Source organism: Bombina bombina, chromosome 1 (genome assembly GCF_027579735.1).
Source record: "Bombina bombina isolate aBomBom1 chromosome 1, aBomBom1.pri, whole genome shotgun sequence".
NCBI lineage: Eukaryota > Metazoa > Chordata > Amphibia > Anura > Bombinatoridae > Bombina > Bombina bombina.
The window spans coordinates 1125479365-1125503916 of record NC_069499.1 but is presented as its reverse complement, the minus strand read 5'-3'; the positions used below and the strand labels follow the sequence as shown (position 1 = coordinate 1125503916).

At 39.1% G+C, this 24552-nt stretch overlaps 1 protein-coding gene across 3 annotated transcripts in view; it reads right to left on the bottom strand.

Moving 5' to 3' along the window:
* The window catches only part of WIPF2 (WAS/WASL interacting protein family member 2), a 95271-nt gene extending 71447 nt beyond the window's left edge, over window positions 1-23824 (bottom strand). For 2 of the 3 annotated variants that reach the window (XM_053698338.1, XM_053698358.1), the window contains exons 1-2: window positions 23694-23824; window positions 2547-2686 (exon numbers count right to left, since the gene is read on the bottom strand). In XM_053698338.1, coding sequence (XP_053554313.1) covers window positions 2547-2609 — 63 coding nt within the window. In that variant the 5' untranslated portion in view covers window positions 2610-2686; window positions 23694-23824. The other variant, XM_053698348.1, reaches the window with a different exon arrangement.
* Window positions 23825-24552: the final 728 nt, after the last annotated feature.

Sequence of the window (24552 nt, the reverse complement as noted above, 5' to 3'; positions counted from 1 at the left end):
ATGTACTGGTCAACTTATAAATCATATAGATACATTTTCCAAGATCTTTAATCCTCATAGAAGATACTCTAGAAAAAAAATATATATATACTGTTTTAACACTAAATAAATCTACATATTATTTTGAAACCTTTTCTTTGCGCACCAGATCTCTATTTGCAAAGTCCAGGTATTTCCTGCATGGGGCTTCATTTACACTTTGGACACGGTTATGAAAGTTAACATTCTATATACAACCCAGAATATAAATGTACTCAGAACTACTGCTCTAAAAATTGATTGATATTCTTTCCAAAAATAAATAAAAAAAAGTTTATTCTGGTTATGCTGCCTAGGATATGGCATGTGAACTAGTCCGGTCTACAAGTACAGTCCACTTTCTGGTTTTGTATTCATCTTAGAGGGAGAGCACAGCAAGTCACAGGAACAGAAAGGAGCAGCGCTAGAGACTACAAGAATAGCTGTAGTGTGGACCCAAAACCCATAAAGGATATTTTGAACTTATATCTTGCTAAAAGCTGTAACTAAATCCTCCATTTTATGTTTTTAACATCTCTGTATACGAACGAGCGCCACCTAGTTTACTTTGAAGTCCCTCTTTGCCACAAGTCAGTTTGTGAAATTATTGTTATACTAGATCTGCCCCTGTAAATTGTGTGGAAGTGGCTAGGTGCAACAGCAGATCAGCTGTGAAGTTGTAGACCACGCAAACTCAGAGTGGGGCTGCCGAGTGCTGAAGCACCTAGAGTGCTGCATCACACACTACACAAACTGCCTCTGGAACCAACAGCACTAGAACTGTGCGCCCAGAGTTTTATGAAATGGGTTTCCATGGCCCAGCAGCTGTACACAAGACTTGCATTATAATCTTTTAGATTTTATATCTATAGAAACGTTTCCGGTCTCCTAGAAAGTGTGTGTCTGGCCGACGCGATTACCAGCGATTTATGGTTTTATTAAAGAAATATGAACCCAAAACATTTTGTGATTCAGACAGCGAATATCATTTTAAACAAGTTTCTTATTTACTTCAAATTTGCTTTGTTCCCATGTTATTTTGTTGTTGGAGATACCTAGGTAGGTGTGTGGAGCACTACATGGCAAGAAATAGTGCTGCCATCTAGTGGTTTTGCAAAACTGCTGCCAGTACTCAGCACACATGCACGTTGCTGAGCTTACATCCCTGCTTTTCAACAAAAGATATCAAGAGAACTAATCAAATATAATAGAAGTAAATTAGAAAGGTTTTTTAAAAAAAATTAAATGCTTTATCAGAACCATGAAAATATTTGGGTTTCATGGAGAGAGAGAGAGAATGAGAATGAGAGAGAGAGAATGAGAATGAGAGAGAGAGAATGAGAATGAGAGAGAGAGAATGAGAATGAGAGAGAGAGAATGAGAATGAGAGAGAGAGAATGAGAATGAGAGAGAGAGAATGAGAATGAGAGAGAGAGAATGAGAATGAGAGAGAGAGAATGAGAATGAGAGAGAGAGAATGAGAATGAGAGAGAGAGAATGAGAATGAGAGAGAGAGAATGAGAATGAGAGAGAGAGAATGAGAATGAGAGAGAGAGAATGAGAATGAGAGAGAGAGAATGAGAATGAGAGAGAGAGAATGAGAATGAGAGAGAGAGAATGAGAATGAGAGAGAGAGAATGAGAATGAGAGAGAGAGAATGAGAATGAGAGAGAGAGAATGAGAATGAGAGAGAGAGAATGAGAATGAGAATGAGAATGAGAGAGAATGAGAATGAGAATGAGAATGAGAGAGAATGAGAATGAGAGAGAATGAGAATGAGAGAGAATGAGAATGAGAGAGAATGAGAATGAGAGAGAATGAGAATGAGAATGAGAATGAGAATGAGAAAGAATGAGAATGAGAATGAGAGAGAATGAGAATGAGAGAGAATGAGAATGAGAGAGAATGAGAATGAGAGAGAATGAGAATGAGAATGAGAATGAGAATGAGAATGAGAATGAGAATGAGAGAAAGAGAGAAAGAGAGAAAGAGAGAAAGAGAGAAAGAGAGAAAGAGAGAAAGAGAGAAAGAGAGAAAGAGAGAAAGAGAGAAAGAGAGAAAGAGAGAAAGAGAGAAAGAGAGAAAGAGAGAAAGAGAGAAAGAGAGAAAGAGAGAAAGAGAGAAAGAGAGAAAGAGAGAAAGAGAGAAAGAGAGAAAGAGAAAGAGAGAAAGAGAAAGAGAAAGAGAGAGAGAGAATAATCAGAAACAAATACATAAATGTGTGTGTGCACACAACAGGAGAAACACTATCGCCGTACTGGATTTGCCCCTGGCCTGAAGCACAACACTTGTACCTTCAATGATAGCAAGGGTTAACAATCCAGTTCTCATATCTTGTCTAAATAGCACAGAGCATAATTTAGGATATCCAAATCTGGGTTCATTTGTGGCTCAATTACTGTAAATGACCCATCTACTGAAGCAGGACAATTCCTCAAATATGAATATTTTGCAGGTACATGAGATGAGGACTGAAGCTGGAAAATCCTACCCTACCGTGTTTTTACTCTCTTCCAAACCAAACTTACATGAGAGAAGGTAGGAGGTGGAGGAGGGCCAGGTGGTGGTGGCGGAGGAGGAGGGATTGGCATCCTGCTGCTCTACTTGGCTACTCCTTACCGATTCCTTGGGCCAGCCCCTAGACAGGGGGGTGGGGAGCACTTGTAACCTGTTGTGGAGAGATATACAACACAGATGTAAGAGGCAAATAGGGAACTGATAGCAGTAATGGGAAGAGATGACTGTATAACTCAAGACACTAATTTACTAGTAATTAAATCATACAAAGCTTGCACGTTTATTAAAGGGATAAGAAACCTTAAAAACATGCAGCAATGTGTTCAATGTGCAAAAAATAAATGTTACACTACACATAAGATGCTAACTTATTGTTATGCTGCAGACAAATCATCTAATTACAAGGCGTTTTATGCTTCATTAGAAATTATGTTTACCTGATAAATTTCTTTCTCCTACGGTGTATCCGGTCCACGGCTTCATCCTTACTTGTGGGATATTCTCAATCCCTACAGGAAGTGGCAAAGAGAGCACACAGCAAAGCTGTCCATATAGCTCCCCTCAGGCTCCGCCCCCCCAGTCATTCGACCGACGGTTAGGAGAAAAAGGAGAACCATAGGGTGCAGTAGTGACTGTAGTTTATAAAAATAAATTTAAACCCTACTAAAATGCCAGGGTGGGCCGTGGACAGGATACACCGTAGGAGAAAGAAATTTATCAGGTAAACATAAATTCTGTTTTCTCCTACATTGGTGTATCCGGTCCACAGCTTCATCCTTACTTGTGGGAACCAATACCAAAGCATTAGGACACGGATGAAGAAGGGGAACAAGTCAGGTAACCGAAACGGAAGGCACCACTGCTTGCAAAACCTTTCTCCCAAAAATAGCCTCCGAAGAAGCAAAAGTATGGAATTTGTAAAATTTGGCAAATGTATGCAGTGAAGACCAAGTCGCTGCCTTACAGATCTGTTCAACAGAAGCCTCATTCTTTAAAGCCCAAGTGGAAGCCACAGCTCTAGTAGAGTGAGCTGTAATTCGTTAAGGAGGCTGCCTTCCAGCAGTCTCATAAGCCAACCGGATGATGCTTTTTAGCCAGAAAGACAGAGAGGTCGCAGTCACCTTTTGACCTCTCCTCTTACCAGAATAGACGACAAACAAGGACGAAGTTTGTCTGAAATCTTTAGTTGCTTTTAGGTAAAACTTCAAAGCACGAACCACATCGAGATTGTGTAACAGACGTTCCTTGTTAGAAGCTGGGTTAGGACACAGAAGGAACAACTATTTCCTGGTTAATATTCTTATTGGAAACCACTTTTGGAAGAAAACCAGGTTTGGTACGTAAAACGACCTTATCTGTATGAAACACCAGATAGGGAGAATTACACTGCAAAGCAGACAATTCAGAAACTCTTCTAGCGGAAGAGATAGCAACCAAAAACAAAACTTTCCAAGATAGTAACTTAATATCTATGGAATGTAGAGGTTCAAACGGAACCCCCTGACTGAAAGAACTAGATTTAGACTCCATGGAGGAGCCACAGGTCTGTAGACAGGCTTGATTCTGACTAAAGCCTGCACAAACTCCTGAACATCTGGCATTGCTGCCAGACGTTTGTGTAACAAAACAGACAGAGCTGATATCTGTCCTTTTAAGGAACTAGCTGACAAACCTTTCTCCAATCCTTCTTGGAGAAAAGCTAAAATCCTTGGAATCCTAATCTTACTCCACGAGTAACCCTTGGATTCGCACCAACAAAGATATTTTTTCCGCCATATCTTATGGTAAATTTTCCTAGTGACAGGCTTTCTAGCCTGAATCAGGGTATCTATAACTGAATCCGAAAACCCACGCTTAGCTAGAATCAAGCATTCAATCTCCAAGCAGTCAGTTGCAGAGAGACTAGGTTTGGATGTACGAATGGACCTTGAATTAGAAGGTCCTGCCTCAAAGGTAGCTTCCATGGTGGAACCGATGACATATTCATCAGGTCTGCATACCAGGTCCTGCGTGGCCACGCAGGAGCTATCAGAATTACCAAAGCCTTCTCCTGTTTGATCCTGGCTACTAGCCGTGGGAGAAGAGGAAACGGTGGAAAAACATAAGCTAGATTGAACGACCAAGGCGCTGCTAAGGCATCTACCAGTGTCGCCTTGGGATACCTGGACCTGGACCCGTAACATGGAACTTTTGAGTTCTGACGTGACGCCATCAGATCCAGATCTAGAATGCCCCATAGTTGAGTTAACTGGGCAAAAACCTCCGGGTGAAGTTCCCACTCCCCCGGATGGAAAGTCTGACGACTCAGATAATCCGCTTCCCAGTTGTCCACTCCTGGGATGTGAATTGCTTATAGATGGCAGGAGCGATCCTCTGCCCATTTGATTATCTTGGATACCTCTCTCATCGCCAGGGAACTCTTCGTTCCCCCCTGATGATTGATGTACGCTACAGTCGTCATGTTGTCAGACTGAAATCTGATGAATCTGGCCTCCGCTAGTTGAGGCCATGCCTGGAGCGCATTGAATATCGCTCTCAATTCCAATATGTTTATCGGGAGAAGAGATTCTTCCCGAGACCATAGACCCTGAGCCTTCAGGGACTCCCAGACCGCGCCCCAGCCCAAAAGACTGGCGTCGGTCGTGACGATGATCCACTCCGGTCTGCGGAAACTCATTCCCTGAGACAGGTGATCTAGAGACAGCCACTAGAGGAGTGAGTCACTGGTTTTCTGGTCCATTTGAATCTTGGGAGACAAGTCTGCATAATCCCCATTCCACTGTTTGAGCATGCACAGTTGCAATGGTCTTAAATGAATTCGAGCAAAAGGAACCACGTCCATTGCCGCAACCATTAGTCCTATTACCTCCATGCACTGAGCTATGGAGGGCTGAGGAATGGATTGAAAAACTCGACAAGCGTTCAGAAGCTTTAACTTCCTGACCTCTGTCAGAAAGATCTTCATTTCTACGGAGTCTATTATTGTTCCCAGAAAGGGAACCCTTGTGGACGGGGACAGGGAACTTTTTTCTATGTTCACCTTCCACCCGTGAGATCTGAGAAAGGCTAAAACAATGTCTGTATGAGCCCTTGCTTTGGGAAGGGACGACGCTTGTATTAGAATGTCGTCTAGGTAAGGTGCTACTGCAATGCCCCTCGGCCTTAGCACAGCTAGAAGGGACCCTAGCACCTTTGTGAAAATTCTGTGAGCAGTGGCTAAACAGAACGGAAGAGCCACAAACTGGTAATGTTTGTCCAGAAAGGCGAACCTCAGGAACGGATGGTGATCTTTGTGGATAGGAATATGCAGGTACGCATCCTTTAAGTCCACGGTAGTCATGTATTGACCCTCCTGGATCATTGGTAAAATTGTCCGAATGGTTTCCATTTTGAATGATGGAACTCTGAGGAATTTGTTTAGAATTTTTAAGTCCAGAATTGGCCTGAAAAGTTCCTTCTTTTTTGGGAACTACAAACAGGTTTGAGTAAAAACCCAGTCCTTGTTCCGCTGTTGGAACTGGGTGTATCACTCCCATCTTTAATAGGTCTTCTACGCAACGTAAGAATGCCTGTCTCTTTATCTGGTCTAAAGATAAGCGAGACATGTGGAACCTTCCCCTTGGAGGAAGGTCCTTGAACTCTAGAAGATACCCCTGAGAAACAATTTCTAGTGCCCAGGGGTCCGGAACATCTCTTGCCCAAGCCTGAGCAAAGAGAGAAAGTCTGCCCCCTACTAGATCCGGTCCCGGATCGGGGGCTACCCCTTCATGCTGTCTTGGTAGCAGCAGCAGGCTTCTTGGCCTGTTTGCCCTTGTTCCAGCCTTGCAATGGCTTCCATGCTGGTTTGGGCTGGGATGCGTTACCCTCTTGCCTAGTGGCTGTAGAGGTGGAAGTCGGTCCGTTCCTGAAATTGCGAAAGGAACGAAAATTAGACTTATTTTTAGCCTTGAAAGGTCTATCCTGTGGAAGGGCATGGCCCTTTCCCCCAGTGATATCTGAAATAATTTCCTTCAACTCTGGCCCAAATAGGGTCTTACCCTTGAAAGGAATATTAAGTAATTTTGTTTTGGACGACACATCCGCCGACCAAGACTTTAACCAAAGTGCTCTGCGCGCCACAATTGCAAAACCAGAATTTTTCGCCGCTAATTTAGCTAACTGGAAAGCGGCGTCTGTAATGAAAGAATTAGCCAACTTCAGGGCGTGAATTCTGTCCATGACTTCATCATAAGAAGTCTCCTTTTGGAGCGAGTTTTCTAGTTCCTCAAACCAAAAAGCCGCTGCAGTGGTTACAGGAATAATGCAAGAAATTGGTTGAAGAAGAAAACCCTGTTGAACAAAGATTTTCTTAAGTAAACCTTCCAATTTTTTATCCATAGGATCTTTGAAAGCGCAACTGTCTTCTATTGGTATAGTCGTGCGCTTAGCTAGCGTTGAAACTGCCCCCTCTACCTTAGGGACCGTCTGCCATGCGTCCCTTCTAGGGTCAACAATTGGGAACATTTTCTTAAATATAGGAGGGGGAACAAAGGGTACACCTGACTTCTCCCACTCCTTAGTCACGATATCCGCCACCCTCTTAGGTATCGGAAATGCATCAGTGTGTACTGGGACCTCTAAGAATTTGTTCATTTTACACAATTTTTCAGGGATCACCAAAGGATCACAATCATCAAGTGTAGCTAGGACCTCCTTAAGTAGGGCGCGAAGGTGTTCTAGCTTAAATTTAAATGCTATGGCATCAGGCTCTGCCTGCTGAGAAACTTTCCCTGTGTCAGAAATTTCTCCCTCAGACAGGCCCTCCCTCACCGCCAAGTCAGATTGATGTGAGGGCACTACAGATAAATTATCCTCTGCGTCAGCTTGCTCATTTTCTGTGTTTAAAACTGAGCAATCACGCTTCCTAGGAAAAGCTGGCAGTTTGGATAAAAATGCTGAGAGAGAATTATCCATTACTGCCACTAACTGTTGCATAGTAATCGCAATTGGTGCATTAGATGTACTGGGCATCGCTTGCGCGGGCATAGCTGGTGTTGACACAGAAGGGGAGGATAGCGAGCCATCTTCACACCCTTCAGCTAAAGAATCATCTTGGGCTATATCTTTAAGTGTAATTGTACGGTCCTTAAGCTGTTTGGACGCTATAGCACATTTCACACATAAATTTAATGGGGGAACCACCTTGGCCTTTAAACATAGAGAACATAGGCTATCTGAAGGTTCAGACATGTTTAACAGACTTAAAAGTAACTTCAATGCAATAAAATTTATTTTTAACAACTGTCTCTTTAAATAATAAAAGTGCACAATTTATTACTGAAACATCAAAAAAACATCAAAAACACGTCCGATTTTTATGAAATTTTCACCACAGTGTCATAATGCTTTGAAAATGTTGCACACAAATTTTCAGACCAATTAACCCCTTAATGCCCAAACCGGAGCTAATAACAGCAGTTAACCGGTTAACACACTACAGTACTCTGCCACAGCTTGCCCTGTGGCTTTTACCTTCCTTAGGGTTATTTTGGTAAGAATATAAGCCTCCCTGGAGCCCTTCCTGATGCCTCCGGACTCCCCACGTGAAGCTGCATGAACTGGCTAGTTAAAACAAGTGCACAATTGAGGCGCGAAAATGAGGCTTCCTTCCTCTGCATACCAGAGTGGAGGGGCCTTTCTGACTAGATTAGGTGTCCAACTAAGTGCCAGGCGCAAATTAATCCCCAAAAGTGTTTTAAGTTGATAAAAAAACCACCTATTTAAGTTGAAAACTTGCTAAAAAGCAATCGATTAGCCCACAATAGTGTCAACCAGCATAAGCCCTTAAAATAAGCCATCCTTTTATTGCTGAATCTAATAACAATGGCTTACCTATCCCAGAGGGAATTTCTGACAGTCTTCTAGCATTACTGGGTCTTGTTAGAAAAATGACTGATCATACCTGAAGCAGTTAAGCCTGCAAACTGTTCCCCCCAACTGATGTTATCTGGTTTCAACAGTCCTGCGTGGGAACAGCAATGGATTTTAGTTACTGGTGCTAAAATCATAGTCCTCTTAGCAGAAATCTTCTTCACTTTCTGCTGCAGAGTAAATAGTACAAGCCGGCACTATTTTAAAATAAACTCTTGATAGAAGAAATAAAAAACTACAACTAACACCACATACTCTTTACCACCCCGGGGAGATGCTACTAGTTAGAGCGGCAAAGAGAATGACTGGGGGGGCGGAGCCTGAGGGGAGCTATATGGACAGCTTTGCTGTGTGCTCTCTTTGCCACTTCCTGTAGGGATTGAGAATATCCCACAAGTAAGGATGAAGCCGTGGACCGGATACACCAATGTAGGAGAAAGTCAATTTGAAAGTTGATTAAAATTGCATGCCCTATCTGAATCATGAAAGTATAATTTTTACTAGACTGTCCCTTTAAGGAAAAAACTTACAGTGCAGCCAAAACTCAGCGCTGTTTAAAAGAGAACTGTGTAATGTGGAGCAGCGCTGCAAAGTGAAAGTGCTACCAGTTCCTGCTTGTGTCCTGTTCTTTATACAATTACATCTCAGATCACAGTATGTTCTGCCTTGGGGCCCCATCAGTGCCCAGAACCTGCATGGACACATGAATTACAGGTACTAATCCCCAAACCCGGAATTCCAAAATCCAGAATTATTCAGAAAACCAAACTTTTTTTTTATAAATATTCTTTTTTTTTTTTTTTTTTTTTTTTAATACAAAAAAACAAAAAAAACAAACCACACACACACAAATTATTATTTCTCCCCACCAGCAAGTCACAATCTTCTCTGCTAGTCTACATTTATTTAAAACAACAATTACCTTTCTGCTTACTGTACTATGTACATAAAAGTATTAAGAAAGGTAAAACTACTTTAGATTGCACGTATAAACTGGTTTAGGACATGTAAATAGTGTTGTTTATACTTTGTTCCATCTTACAGATGCAAATATACAAATATTCCTAAAGCCAAACCAGTCCCAAGCAACTTAGACAAATGGTTTTATCCTTGCGCATGACCCAGTGGCCTAGTAGGAAGGTGATCCAAGCCCCTCAAGCCCCAGTATTGTGCTCTAAATTGCACACCACATAATGGGAAATTATTTCCCATCTGCAAAATAGAAACAATTATTGTCATGCTGCAAGCAATTCAACAAGTGATGCCAATGAAAGTAAGGTGTTAACTTTGTTTTAGGCAAGAAAAAGCCAAATCACAGTTGTGTGTGTGTCATACTACGGTGATTTAACCACCCTTGATTAGCATGTGTTCTGGCCAGCCAATTACAATGAACAGTGTGGAACTGAAATCATTTAACTGCTTAATAGATGAAAATAAGAAATGCAGACTTTCAACTAGTCATGACTTAGATGTGCTGTTAAAAAAAAAAATGCAACAAATTAGATAGGACAATCAATGACAAATAATTAGTGACACACACAGTAGCAATTTTTCTGATGATACTTCTTTAACCCCTTAGTGACCAGAGCACTTTTCCATTTTCTGTCCGTTTGGGACCAAGGCTATTTTTACATTTTTGCGGTGTTTGTGTTTAGCTGTAATTTTCTTCTTACTCATTTACTGTACCCACACATATTATATACCGTTTTTCTCGCCATTAAATGGACTTTCTAAAGATACCATTATTTTCATCATATCTTATAATTTACTATAAAAAAAATGATAAAATATGAGGAAAAATGGAAAAAAACACACTTTTTCTAACTTTGACCCCCAAAATCTGTTACATATCTAAAACCACCAAAAAACACCCATGCTAAATAGTTTCTAAATTTTGTCCTGAGTTTAGAAATACCCAATGTTTACATGTTCTTTGCTTTTTTTGCAAGTTATAGGGCCATAAATATAAGTAGCACTTTGCTATTTCCAAACCATTTTTTTCCAAAATTAGCGCTAGTTACATTAGAACACTGATATCTTTCAGGAATCCCTGAATATCCCTTGACATGTATATATTTTTTTTTTGTAGACATCCCAAAGTATTGATCTAGGCCAATTTTGGTATATTTCATACCACCATTTCACCGCCAAATGCGATCAAATACAAAAAATTGTTCACTTTTTCACAAATTTTTTCACAAACTTTAGGTTTCTCACTGAAATCATTTACAAACAGCTTGTGCAATTATGGCATAAATGGTTGTAAATTCTTCTCTGGGATCCCCTTTGTTCAGAAATAGCACACATATATGGCTTTGGCGTTGCTTTTTGGTAATTAGAAGGCCGCTAAATGCCACTGCGCACCACAAGTGTATCATGCCCAGCAGTTAAGGGGTTAATTAGGGAGCTTTTAGGGAGCTTGTAGGGTTAATTTTAGCTTTAGTGTAGTGTAGTAGACAACCCCAAGTATTGATCTAGGCACATTTTGGTATATTTCATGCCACCATTTCACCGCCAAATGCGATCAAATTAAAAAAAACGTAAAATTTTTCACAATTTTAGGTTTCTCACTGAAATCATTTACAAACAGCTTGTGCAATTATGGCACAAATGGTTGTAAATGCTTGTCTGGGATCCCCTTTGTTCAGAAATAGCAGACATATATGACTTTGGCGTTGCTTTCTGGTAATTAGAAGGCCACTAAATCCTGTTGCGCCTCACACGTGTATTATGGCTAGCAGTGAAAGGGTTAATTAGGGAGTTTGTAGTGAGCTTGCAGGGTTAATTTTAGCTTTAGTGTAGAGATCAGCCTCCCATCTGACACATCCCACCCCCTGATCCCTCCCAAACAGCTCCCTTCCCTCCCCCACCCCACAATTGTCCCCGCCATCTTAAGTACTGGCAGAAAGTCTGCCAGTACTAAAATAAAAGGGTTTTTAAAAAAAAATGAATTTTTTTTTAGCATATTTACATATGCTACTGTGTAGGATCCCCCCCTTAGCCCCCAACCTCCCTGATCCCCCCCAAAACCGCTCTCTAACCCTCCCCTCTGCCTTATTGGGGGCCATCTTGGGTACTGGCAGCTGTCTGCCAGTACCCAGTTTACAATAAAAAAATGCTTTTTTTTTGTTTTTTTTGTTTTTTTTCTGTAGTGTAGCTTCCCCCCCCCCCACCCCCCACAGACTAACCCCCACCACCTTGCTTATTGTTTGACATTTTTGTTTGACCTTTTTGATATATTTTTTATTTCCCATTTTCTGTAGTGTAGCGGTTCCCACCCGCTCCCTCCCCGTGCACGCGCCCGCCCCCACCCTCCCGTGCACGTGCGCGCCCCCAGCCACCCCCGCCCACGATCCCGCCCCCCTTCACATCCACATGGCCATCGATGGCCGCCACCCGCCTCCCGGTCCGGCTCCCACCCACCAACGCAGGTAGCCACCGATCTCCGGTGCAGAGAGGGCCACAGAGTGGCTCTCTCTGCACCGGATTACTTAAAAACGTTATTGCAGGATGCCTCCATATCGAGGCATCACTGCAATAACCGGAAAGCAGCTGGAAGCGAGCAGGATCGCTTCCAGCTGCTTTCCACACTGAGGACGTGCAGGGTACGTTCTCAGGCATTAACTGCCTTTTTTCTGAGGACGTACCCTGCACGTCCTCAGTCGTTAAGGGGTTAAAAAAAAAAAAAAAAAAAAACAAGAATAAACTGTATTATATGCACTTTAAAAATATTTAAATCAACAATTTTCACAAGTGTAAATAATGCACATGGGTGGCAAACTCCACACCTCAATTACACAAGAGGAAATTATACAATTACCTGAAAGTCACTTGGCCCTTGCAATATCCACTACATATAGAGCTTAATTTATCAATCAAGGGATGGACATATTCGCCCCTGTCCGCCCCAGCTCTCCACTGGAGGGCAGCAATCCGCTGCCCGAATTTAACATTGCACACAAACGCTATTTTTTCTTTTGTGTGCAACCTCGCCCTCTGCCCATGCAAGGCCAATCACGCGTGGGCAGGAGCTGTCGATTTCCCTGGTCGGACGAAACCGGGGTGATTGAAATTCTCCACCTAAGAGGTGGAGAAGGGGGTAGGGAAACAGCGGTCTGATGACCGCTGCTTGATAAATCCTGGTTGCAGGTTCTCGTGAGGGAGGAGAAGGGCTTAATAAATCAAGCCCATAGGGTCTGGCTTCCTAATAGCTATAGCACGTTGAAACTATTCCTCCCCCAGTAGGTAAGATAAAGAGAACAGAAATAAAATCACGTAAACCTGTCACAGAAAGATTATATAATTTGCAGATTTTCAGGGTGACTACCCCCCCAAAAAAAAAACTAAATGTTTTGCTTGTAGGAATATAATTTTAACTGTTCTAAAAGCATTGTGGGGAAAAAGATGCAGCAAGAAACTGTTTTACCTGGAGGATAGTATAGATGACAGATTTTTTTCTCTTTCTGGAAAAACTGCATTTTTTTGGGTTTGGAAGCAACCTTCCAGGAAGGTATGTGAAGCAAGCATGCTGTCCCACCCCATTTCTTCTACTTCTAACACCTTTGGGGAAAACAAGGTAAGGGCGTCTGTGCAAAACGCCAAAAAGGAAAAGCTTCAAACACATGAGGCCAACATTTTATGTGCTAGGAAATTCCACACACACAAAAAAAATAATCAGCTCTCCATTTATAGGTTTCCTAGTGCCAACAAAAGGTGACAATTACAGGTTCACAAAATTGTATACATTCACCTCAACACTTAACAAAAACATGTTTGCATTCGAGTGTCAATGCTTCCTTACAAAACAATAAATATGAAAACAGTAATTTTGCTAAACATACAAATATTTGTCCTTGCTACTTAAAAATAAAACAATAATGAAAAGAACTAAAAATAAAACAGGCACGCAACCTGCATCATATTCTAGATGATTATATATAATCCTTTACCTCTCAAAACGATGAACAGCTGAAACTCCCCTGACTGTCAAAAATCCCCACCACGAAATGAAAGGAGTGAGTGCAAGGAGGTCACACCTAAATCAAGATCCCGAATGTCACATTATTATTACAATTTCAATGACATAACTATAAGCGAGGTCAGATGACTTAGCCTAGAAAAAATGCCCTTTTTCATGTGGTTAAAAGGTAAATATTTATGTAGGTAGCACAGCTGACAAGAACTGCTAACTTCTGGTTAGGGGTCTGTAGGCATTCATCAAGCATATAAACTTTCATGTGGATGCGTCTAGTTTGTGAGCCGACATAGGTATAAAACCCTGACATAAAGCTCTGCAGGGGATGTACATCTGGTCTGGGGTCTGATGTTGGCACACACCTGGCAAATAGATTGTGCAGAGTCAGAAATAAAGTATGGGGTTTAATGTGTGCATAAGCATGGTTTCATGGAAATGCAGTTCGCGATTATATAGTCTCTCAGGTCTGATGTGAATATGACCGACATAAAGAGGTAGACACGCATCTGGCTTTGGGTCAATGTGGGCATAAAGCTAACACAAAGGTTGTGGGAGGTATTCGTCTGGAGAAAGATCTGATGTGGGTAACATTTTCTGTGGAGAACGCTGAAAATGTGTGTGTGTGATAAACTACAGTACTAAATTTTTACAGAAAAAAAACAAACCATAGAATTTCCTAGATTTGATGAAAAACAAATGCAATAGATTTGAAGATCCGCAATAAAAAGGCATTAAATAAAAAAAAAAATGTTTATTTTATTTTTAAGAACATGCTCAGTTGGCATTTTTAATACCCTACCAACAAACCTACACTACCAGTTTCACGTGTTATTTCAATTTAGAGTTTAAAGATTGGAAGTTACAAGTCAAAATTAAAACTTTCAGGATTCAGACAGGGCATGAAATTTCAAACACCTTTCCAATTTACTTTTATCATCAAATTTGCTTTGTTTTCTTAGTATTCTCTCCTAGGTAGGCCATATGCTAATTTCTAAGCCCTTAAAGGCTGCCTCTTATCTCAAAGCATTTTGACAGTTTTTCACAGATAGGCAGCACTAATTCATGTGTGCCAAATAGATAAAATGAAAAAAAGATGAGGGAGGCGCCAAAGGCAGTCTGTTTTAAAAGTCTGAATATTTAAACATTTTTAAAAAATATTGAATCTGTCAAAGATATAAAGAAAAGTATTTAAACCAAACTAATAAATTCCCTATGCATGAGATTAAAAATTAAATCCGAAATTGCTTCAATAGTTTTTCACATAAATTGAAAACTACAAAAAAATAATAATTGATTCTTATAACGACACCAGTGTCTCAAATTAAAATGCTAGCGGCTTTCCTACATTTAAATTATTAAAAGTGCAGTATGAATTAACCCTGTGTTGATTAATTAGGTTAAGTTTAATCACAGAGGTAAAAAGTATATTAATATAACTGTGTTGGTTATGCAAAACTGGGGAATGGGTAATAAAGGGTTTATCTGTTTAAAAAACAAATTCTGCACATGTTAGAAGGGGGTTTTGTCCCGAAATAATTTCTACTACCACGAATTTCGGTGATTCCGAAGCCGGGTAAAAATAAACAGAACTGCAAAACTTATCGTCCTACCTCCTTAATTAATCAGGATATTAAGATTTTTTTCTAAAATGTTAGCCTCCAGACTCAACAAGCTAATGCCCAAACTTGTCCATCCGGACCAGGTAGGGTTCATAACAAACAGGGAGGCCCCAGACAATGTGAGAAAGGTGATAGATTTAATTAACTTTGCGTCGGTTAACAGGGTGCCTTCTCTGTTCCTTTCCTTGGATGCAGAGAAGGCATTCGACCATATTTATTGGGACTATCTAGATAGGGTACTAGACACAATTGGCATAACGGGAAACTTTAGAAAAGCAATCTCCACGATATACTCTCATCCCTCTGCATTTGTTAAGATAGCGGGATATAAATCAAAGCCCATTGAAATTGCAAACGGCACCAGACAGGGATGCCCTCTCTCCCCGCTTTTATTTGCTCTATGTATCGAACCTTTGGCAGCTAACATTCGACGAAATGCAGATATCACAGGAATAAACGTAAATGCTAAAGAATACAAAATTAGTCTCTTTGCAGACAATATTATCCTTTCGATCACCAAGCCACTTATTTCTCTACCAATATTATACTCCACTATAGATAAGTTTGCTGCGTTCTCAGGCTATAAAATTAACAATGATAAATGTGAAGCTCTTAGTGTCAATTTACCAGCACACACTAAAAAACTCATAAAGCTTAATTTCTCTTTCTCTTGGGCAGAGAAAGGAATTAGATATTTAGGAGTAATGCTCACGAATAGGGATGACGCTCTTTACCAACTTAACTATCCTCCCTTAATATCACAGGTTAAAAATTTGCTTCAGAAATGGGAAAAGATGAAAATTTCGCTATATGGTAGAATAATTGGAATTAAAATGACAATTCTCCCAAAATTATTATATCTATTCAGATGCCTGCCTGTCTCATTGTCCACCCAAACGCTTATACAACTCCAAAAGCATATAATTTTGTTTATTTGGCAAGGTAAGAGAGCAAGAACCAATAAACAAACTCTTTGTAGAGGTAGAGGAGGGGGAGGATTTTCTTGCATATTACCACGCAGCTCGTATGGCTCAGACTGCATTGTGGCATAATAGAGTGGATAATATTCAATGGGTACAATTAGAATCTGATATGGTTGGGGTAGAACAAATTTATAAACTTTTATGGACTAATAAATCCTATAGAGCCAATATAGGGAAAACTTACATAGCGGTTGCACACTCCATTTCGCTATGGGACTCTGTCCGCTAAATTTAAGCTGATATCGGACACATCCAAGGCAATGCCGTTAGCAACGCTATACACTACACTTGACTTGGGGCTTCAGAATAAATGGGCTAATAGGGGGTTGTACAGAATTGCTTACACTTTGAGGGGACAGTACTTTATGGACTTTAACACATATGCTAGCCTTAATGAACAAGTTAGACCCAACTGGTACCAATATCTACAGCTGAGGGCGAGAGTATTTGAGGTGATAGGTAACCCATATAAAGGGAGCACCACATATCTAGAACTAATCTGCTTAGCCAGGCAGAGAGTGAGAGGCACCATTACTAGACTGTATACCATTTTTAACTCCCCACTGTCTGCTTGTAAGCTTCCCTATATGCAAAAGTGGGAAGAGGAATTTAATTTTACTTGGCCTTTAGAAAAATGGAACGCTGTTTTATATAAAGGGATAAAGGGACCTTCCTTTTCCATATGTGCTCATTTAAAAGAGAATTACATGAAGACAGCATTTCAATGGTTCTTTCACCCCTCGAGACTTCATAATTTGGAGATGGGCAGAAGGAAATGTCTAAGAGGGTGTGACGCACTAGGCACTTATTCACATATGTGGTGGAATTGCCCGCAGGTCGCTAAAATTTGGTTACAAACCTTCAGTTTATTGAGCGATATCTTCAGACGCCCTTTAAGGGTATCAGCCACTCAAACCCTTTTACATGAACCCATACCTGGGTTCAATATTGCACAAAACAAGTTTATATTTACCATTTTTGCAATAGTCAGATTAACAATAGCCCAGTTTTGGAAAGCGGAGATCCCTAACTTTCAGCTTATTATAAATAAAATTGGATACTACTATCAAATGAGTAGCAGTGCAGCTAATTTGCTAGACACCGAAGAGCAGTTTATTTCCGTCTGGGAACCATGGATCATGTATTCAGAGGCCAGATCTGATAGGCAATCAGACCAATAATTTATGCTATTAAGAATATATATTGCCTAGTTAGTTTAGAGTGCTGTTCAAATTGGTAGGCTTGAGAGTGTTTGAATCCCACTGTATCATGGGCCATATGGACCCCTATAGACCTTTCTGTTGACTTGTATTCGTACTGGAAACGGGTTTGAATAAAGTAAGAGAAGAAGATATTGTGTACTATCATGCCAGACAGTATAGCATATTAATTAATAATGTGGCCTGGAAACTATAGACAAATTATTTTTGTTTAAATCAAACTGACTTGTTGTAAGCCTTAATTCTTACTATGTTATGTTGATGTGATGCTTTTTTGTAATTCTGAGGAAAAAAATGAATAAAAAACTTTTTCAACTAAAAAACAAATTCTGGAGCAGACCGTCCCTTTAAGATAATCTTGAACAGCTTAATTCTAGAACACTACAAATGCAGCAGTTACATTTGTAAATTAATTTTAAAAAAAAAATCTAATTTTTTTAAAAAAAGGGACTATTAAAATATTAGAACATCTTAAAGGGACAGTCTACAACAGAATTGTTATTGTTTTAAAAAGATCGATAATCCCTTTATTACCCATTCCCTAGTTTTACATAACCAACACTGTTATATAAGCCTTGTCGTGTACTAGACAAACCTATAGCCCTAACCATTACCCAGGCACTCTTGAACCAAGGAAACCCTCATCTAAACCCACCGATTAACAAATTTATCAAAATCCTATGCACAGCAACTAGAGTGTGCATAGCGAGACATTGGAAGGTAGGCCCACCTGTTTGGCAGGAAGTACTAGACAAGATTCAAGATATTTATAGTATGACTGAAAGGGTGGCCTGGATTCAAAGCGAGACCGACCAATTTCAAAAGATATGGTTCTATTGGAATATGTATCATTCACCATAAGTTGAAAGAAAAGAGATACAGGTACTAGGAGATTCAGAGTTATAGTTAGGCACATAGTAGATAAGACTATCTAATATATAGAATGGCTGAATATTACATGTGTGAGCTTTTAGACCCAAAAGAAAAAGATGATATGAAGACTCTTTACTCATAATTGAAGACCACATTTAGTTAGTTCAATTGTTTATTCTGTTCTGTATTTTTTTTTTTTTTTAACCCTTTTTAATTGTTCCGATGTAGACAAATTGAAACGATTGAAATTGAAACGATTGTGCACGATCGCGAATTTTCAATTATTGGATCGCGTCTGGCGGGCGTCCCTACAACCCTAGGAACACCCTCCAGGCCGCGATCAAATCCTGACAGCACAGAAGGTTTCAGGACAGCCGTTAGCTATGACGTTCTATTCCGTCATAACGGCTTTAAAGTCCAGTCTAATTATGACGGAATAGAACGGCATAACGGCTTTAAAAGGTTAAATCAGAAAAAAAGACAAAATGTTCCAATAACATGTGAGAAGAATTTATAATCTATTAGGGTATGCAAGAGTTCAGTATTGCAATGTTGATAACAACTTAAAGTGAAGGTATCCGGATTAAATGAGAAACTTTCACAAAAAGTCATATTACAAATTGAAACCAACATAAGACTCATGAAAGGAACTCATTTGGTTATTGTTTTCATAATCACAAATTGTTTGTTAAAGGGACAGTAAACCCAAAAATGTTATTTTATTATTTAGATAATAAGTTTCCAATTTACTTCTATTATCAAAGTTTTGTTCTCATGTTATTCTTTGTTGAAGGGATACCTAGGTAGGTAGCATACACATGCCTGATGCACTACATGACAGGAAATAGTGCTGCCATCTAGTGCTCCTGCTAATGTATAACAGTGTTGCAAAACTGCTGTCATATAGTGTTGTGATCACGTGCACACTTATGAGCTTACATCCCAGCTTTTCAACAAAGGATAACAAGAAAACGTAGAAAATTTGGTAACAGAAGTAAATTGGAAAGTTTTTTTAAAATTGTATGATCTATCTGAATCATGAAAGAAAAAAAAACGTGTTTTATATCCCTTTAATATTTTCAAAATGTAACATTTGTAAACTGGATCAGATTCTATGAGATGTAACGTATGACGTATGTATATAATCTGTTAGATTGGAACGGAATAAAAAGAACTTCAACATAAAGATATACAGCACAGAGAGCTTGTTTGGCAACACCCTTCACTATGACAAACCTATCAATTTTTCTTCCTTCTTTGGTATGTTTATTTGAAAAAGCAGGAATGTAAGCTTGCTAGCCCAATCCCATCTTTGGTTCAGCACCTGGGTAGCAAGCTTACATTCCTGCCTTTTCAAATAAAGATACCAAGAGAACGGAAAAAAAATGATAATAGGAGTAAATTAGAAATTTGCTTAAAATTTGTTTGCTCTATCTGAATCATGAAATAAAATAATTGGGTTCAGAATCCCTTTAAAGATATATTATCCATAAAATGTGATTCACCATAAAATGTTACATTATACCAGCTTTTCTTGTAATCTAAATCTGTAAATTGTAGTTTTCCCATTCCTCCTGGTCTATGTGGATCACCTGTGTGACCCAGGAATAAAAGGAGTCATCATTTGGATTGTTTATATTAAATCAGGCGATTTGGCATGATGTGTTGCATGATAGTGCCGAGCTTACTATTTACTCTTAGCCCTAGATCATTGGTTTTCAAACCTGTCCTCAGGCCTCCCCAACAGGCCAGGTTTTCAGGATTATGTTGGATGAGAGCAGGTAAAATAACCATGTTTACTAATCAGCTGATTATTTCACCTGTGCTCCAATTCAGATATCCTCAAAATGTGGCCTGTTAGGGAGGCCTGGTTTGAAAACCAGTGCCCTAGATTGATGGGAGTTGGTATTTAAATTGATGTGCACTATTATCTGTTTGCACAATTATTAGCCGATTGCTTGCTATTGCTGATTATGTGTACTGTATACATAACCGTGTAAGGCTTTATTGTTATTGATATGCAGTCCTTAGTGCTTTGGACCTTTATATATATAAAAAAAAAAAAGCCGGTTATTTACCACTGCTTACAGATATTTAAAAAGATATTTAAAAAAGGGACACCGTCTCTTACAGAATTTGAATTGTTTAAAAAGATAGATAACCTTTTTATTAACCCTTCCCCAGTTTTGCTTAATCATCCCAGTTATTTATATTAATATACTTTTTACTTCTGATTACCTTATACCTAAGCCTCTGCAACCTGCCCCCTTATTTCAATTCTTTTGACAGACTTGCATTTAGCCAGTCAGTGTTTACTCATAGTTAACTCCACAGGAGTGAGCACGATGTTATATATGGCACACATGAACTAGCACTGTCTAGCTGTGAAAAGCTCAAAATTCACTGACATAAGAGGCAGCCTTCAAGGGCTTAGAAATTAGCATGAGCCTAACTAGATTTAGCTTTCAACAAGAACAAAGCAAATGTGATGATTAAAGTAAATTGGGAAGTTGGTTAAAATGTCATGCCCTATCTGAATCATGAAAGTTTAATTTTGACTAGACTGTTCCTTTAAGTTAGAAATGAAGTCCAGGCTTACTTTGCTGAGAGTCCACTTGCCAAGGAGGAAAACCTTTTCCATTAGTAAAGAGCTAACAAAGATAAATACCCCCCACTAGGTGAAACTGCCAATATCCTACTTATGCATCCCAGGCAACTCAACAACAACTGAGCGCCTCTTTTCTGCTGCAGGCAACATAGCTTGAAAAAAAAGAGAGCCAGCCTCAGCCAGCAGCATTTGGACATATTGACATTTTTGCATTTCAATGCAAAGTTTCTGGAAGAGTGAATAACAGAATGTTATAAACAGTGATATACTACCACTTTCTAGTTCTACCCCTTTTCAAACAGTTTATAGCTTTGTTTTCATAATTATAGAAAGGTGTTTTGCTGCTTAAAAATTGGACAAACAGTTGTGTTAATGTAAAGTTTAGCCTGAAGTTTATATTTGTAACTCTCAGTTTAAGATTTTTATTTTATGTTTTAATATACAAAATAAGGGTATTGATAGAAAATATATATATATATATATATATATATATATCTATCAATAATGTCAAAGTAACTTGCACTCACTGGAAATTTTAAACAATTTTTACTTGTGATAATCATGACGTTTCGAGGATAATATAATATATCTCCTTCCTCAGACAGGCTGTCTGAGGAAGGGGATATATTATCCTTGAAACGTCACGATTATCACAAGTATATATATATAATGTCAAAGTAACTTACACTCACTGGAATTTTTAAACAATTTTTACTTGTGATAATCGTGACGTTTCGAGGATAATATAATATATCTCCTTTCTTAGACAGGCTGCCTGAGGAAGGGGATATATTATCCTCGAAAACGTCACGATTATCACAAGTAAAAATTGTTTACACACAATAAATAAATAAAAAAAACGAACAATGAATCAATTATGAAAATAATCCTTCCCTGGAGTTAGAAACTTTTGGCCATATTTTAAATATATATTTTAAACACACGCACCTTATATATATATATATATATATATATATATATATATATATATATATATATATATATATATATATATATATATATATATATATATAAAAAAAAAAAAAAAAAAGGAGTCGTATTTCACAGCTGCATAGCCTAGAAAGCGTCCAGAAAACCTTTAATTTTTAGGTGTGGCTATTGGTGTTGGCAGGGGAAAGTTAGCCTAATTTTAAGGTGCCATTGGCTCCCTGGCACCTGGTTTTGTCAAGCCCTAGGTTACGGTATGCCTGTTTGCAATTCTTTAAATTGAAGAACAGCTATAAACATTAATAGGAACAATAAACAACTTATTTTATATAACATTTAGTTATACACAGTAAAATAACGTTGTAGTATACTTCATTATTTATTTTCCCCTAATTGGCTTTAGCAGATAACAAACGCATAACAATGCACTTTATACTAACATTATGACTATGGCTCAAGCCAAGATTGTCTGTGAAACGCTAGGATTTACGATTGGAACAAATAAAGGGGGACTTTCAGTCAAGAAGTATAAAATACTTCATGTTGAAAGCTCCTTTATTTGTTTGCAGTATTTGCAGCACTGAGCTGCTCAGGCAGCCCATGGCAGAACGCTATTTGGCTGAGAGGTGACGTTTCCACCTCTTAGCACCGCATTTCCTGCACGACTTTTGGCTCAGAGGTGGAAACGTCACCTCTCAGGATAATAGCGTTCTGCTGTGAGCTGCCTGAACAGCTCAGTGCGGTGAGCGCTGCAAACAAATAAAGGAGCTTTCAGCATGAAGTATCTTATACTTCATGACTGAAAGTCTCCTGTATTTGTTCTAATGGTAAATCCTAGTGTTTCACAAAAGCTATGGATTTACCATCACTTTAAGAGGAGATAAGCTTGCAGTGATACCAAATGAAATTTGTACAGGTAGCCCACACTTTATGATGAGGTTCTGTTCGTAAAGGAATAGTTGTAAAAAATAGCTGCCTAAAAGAGAGAAGATATTGTTGTATACCCTCGGTCCCCATCCCCTCTCTACACTGTCCCATTTTAAAGATACAAATATTCCAAAATCCAAACCTTTTCCGGTCCCATGTAGTTTTATTATGAGCCAAACAGTATTTTTAAAAAAGCAACTTAAAAAAAAAATATTAGAATATTTTGCAGATAGGAAAAAAAAGTAAAGGAATTAAAATGATAAAACTTGCATTATAAACTCATTAGCAGCTACAAGCAGCATAGAAAATGTTGAGAAATATACAAACACAAACAGCATATCACTACTGTTTACAAATCTGGTATAAAACTAGTCCAGTCAATGATAAATTATGATTTCTCTTATACTTTGAACTAATCCATTCAAATTTCTCACAAATATAGAGCTTCACTAGTCCCAGACTATTATGTAATGGCTGCACACAAGCTTTTGTCCATCTACAACACTGGAAAAACGAGTCACTTTTTTCACTTATAACAACCTGTATCACTTTTACCCCTCACACCCTAACTGATTCAAACACTAAGATTTTTAGCTTTATTTTTTATGCACCAATGTAACAGGTGCTTAGTCCAACACACAGGGCCTCCCATCCTTTGCCATGATCAGAAACTTAGTGCCAGCGGTGAGATGGACAGGTCGCTAATTTCCTGGGCATGGTAGAAGATGGGAGGTCATGTGTGCCAGTGAGGGGCATGTATGGGCTGAGGCAAAAACTTGTTTCAATCTGACACCTGTCACAAGTAAACATATGAATATCTGTATCACGCTGTCTCCCCAGCATCCTCACTGTTAATCACAAGAGTATGAACCAAAACATGCACAGATCACCTGTGAAACACAGCTTACCTCTACATGCATTTAGTTATCCGTGCCCAGGCTCTACACGATCAGCCTGCAAACCCTACGTCCCAAACCTCATCAGCTGTCCCAGAACTTAATGTCACTCTCACTCAGGTGTTTAGGATCCTAACCCCCTCTGTATTCACGGTTAACACTTTCTCATTATTTACCAAAGCCACTCCTCTTCACTCACCCTTTCTGCGATTCTCACTATGATTTCCGGTTTCCCCACGATTACCGTCAACCCGGAAATAAACCTAACAGTGCAGTCACTAGCACAAAATGGAGTCACCGCAAGGGGGTGGAGGCTGTGCTTGCGCGTCGCGTCACTCGTAACCTCGCAGCTTGTGGGAGGAGAACGGTAACCATGATGAGAAAAGGCTGCCCAAACATGCATCACCGTACGTAGAATTACGTGCACGTATGCTCAGTGCGTACTGACGTGATAGAATATGCGGAAGTAGACGAATATTAGGAGAGTCATAACCTCTTGATAAACGTTATTATTTTGTTAATCTGTTGAAGTATTTAAGGAAGATATAGCTCAATGGGCAGACGAATATACAGTACATTTAATAGTACCGTTTAAATGTACCTTCCATTATTTCCAAATGTTCTGCATTCTCTTGGTATCTTCCGCAGAAGTATCAACAGTGTATCCTGGGAGCTAAACATATCTAGTCAGCTAATGACAAGGGGCGTGTGTAGCCACTAATAGCAGCTTGTAGGATACTAGTGTAGCAAGATATGTACATATTCTTTTATTAACAAGGGATACCAAGAGTATAAAGTAAATTTGAAAATAGTGAATTTAAAATGACATTCTCTATCTGAATCATGCAGGTTTAATTTAGACTTTCCTGTCCCTTTAAACGTGGAAGTGAATTACAGTATGTAACAATGTATTGTAGATTTATGAAGTGGAGTCATTTCACAACTTTGCCAAGGGTTCTAGTTCAGTGATAGAGTCCAGTAAAGTCAAAATTATGATTCAGATAGAGAATTCAAATTTAAAGGGCATAATAATAATAATAATACAATAAAGTACATGC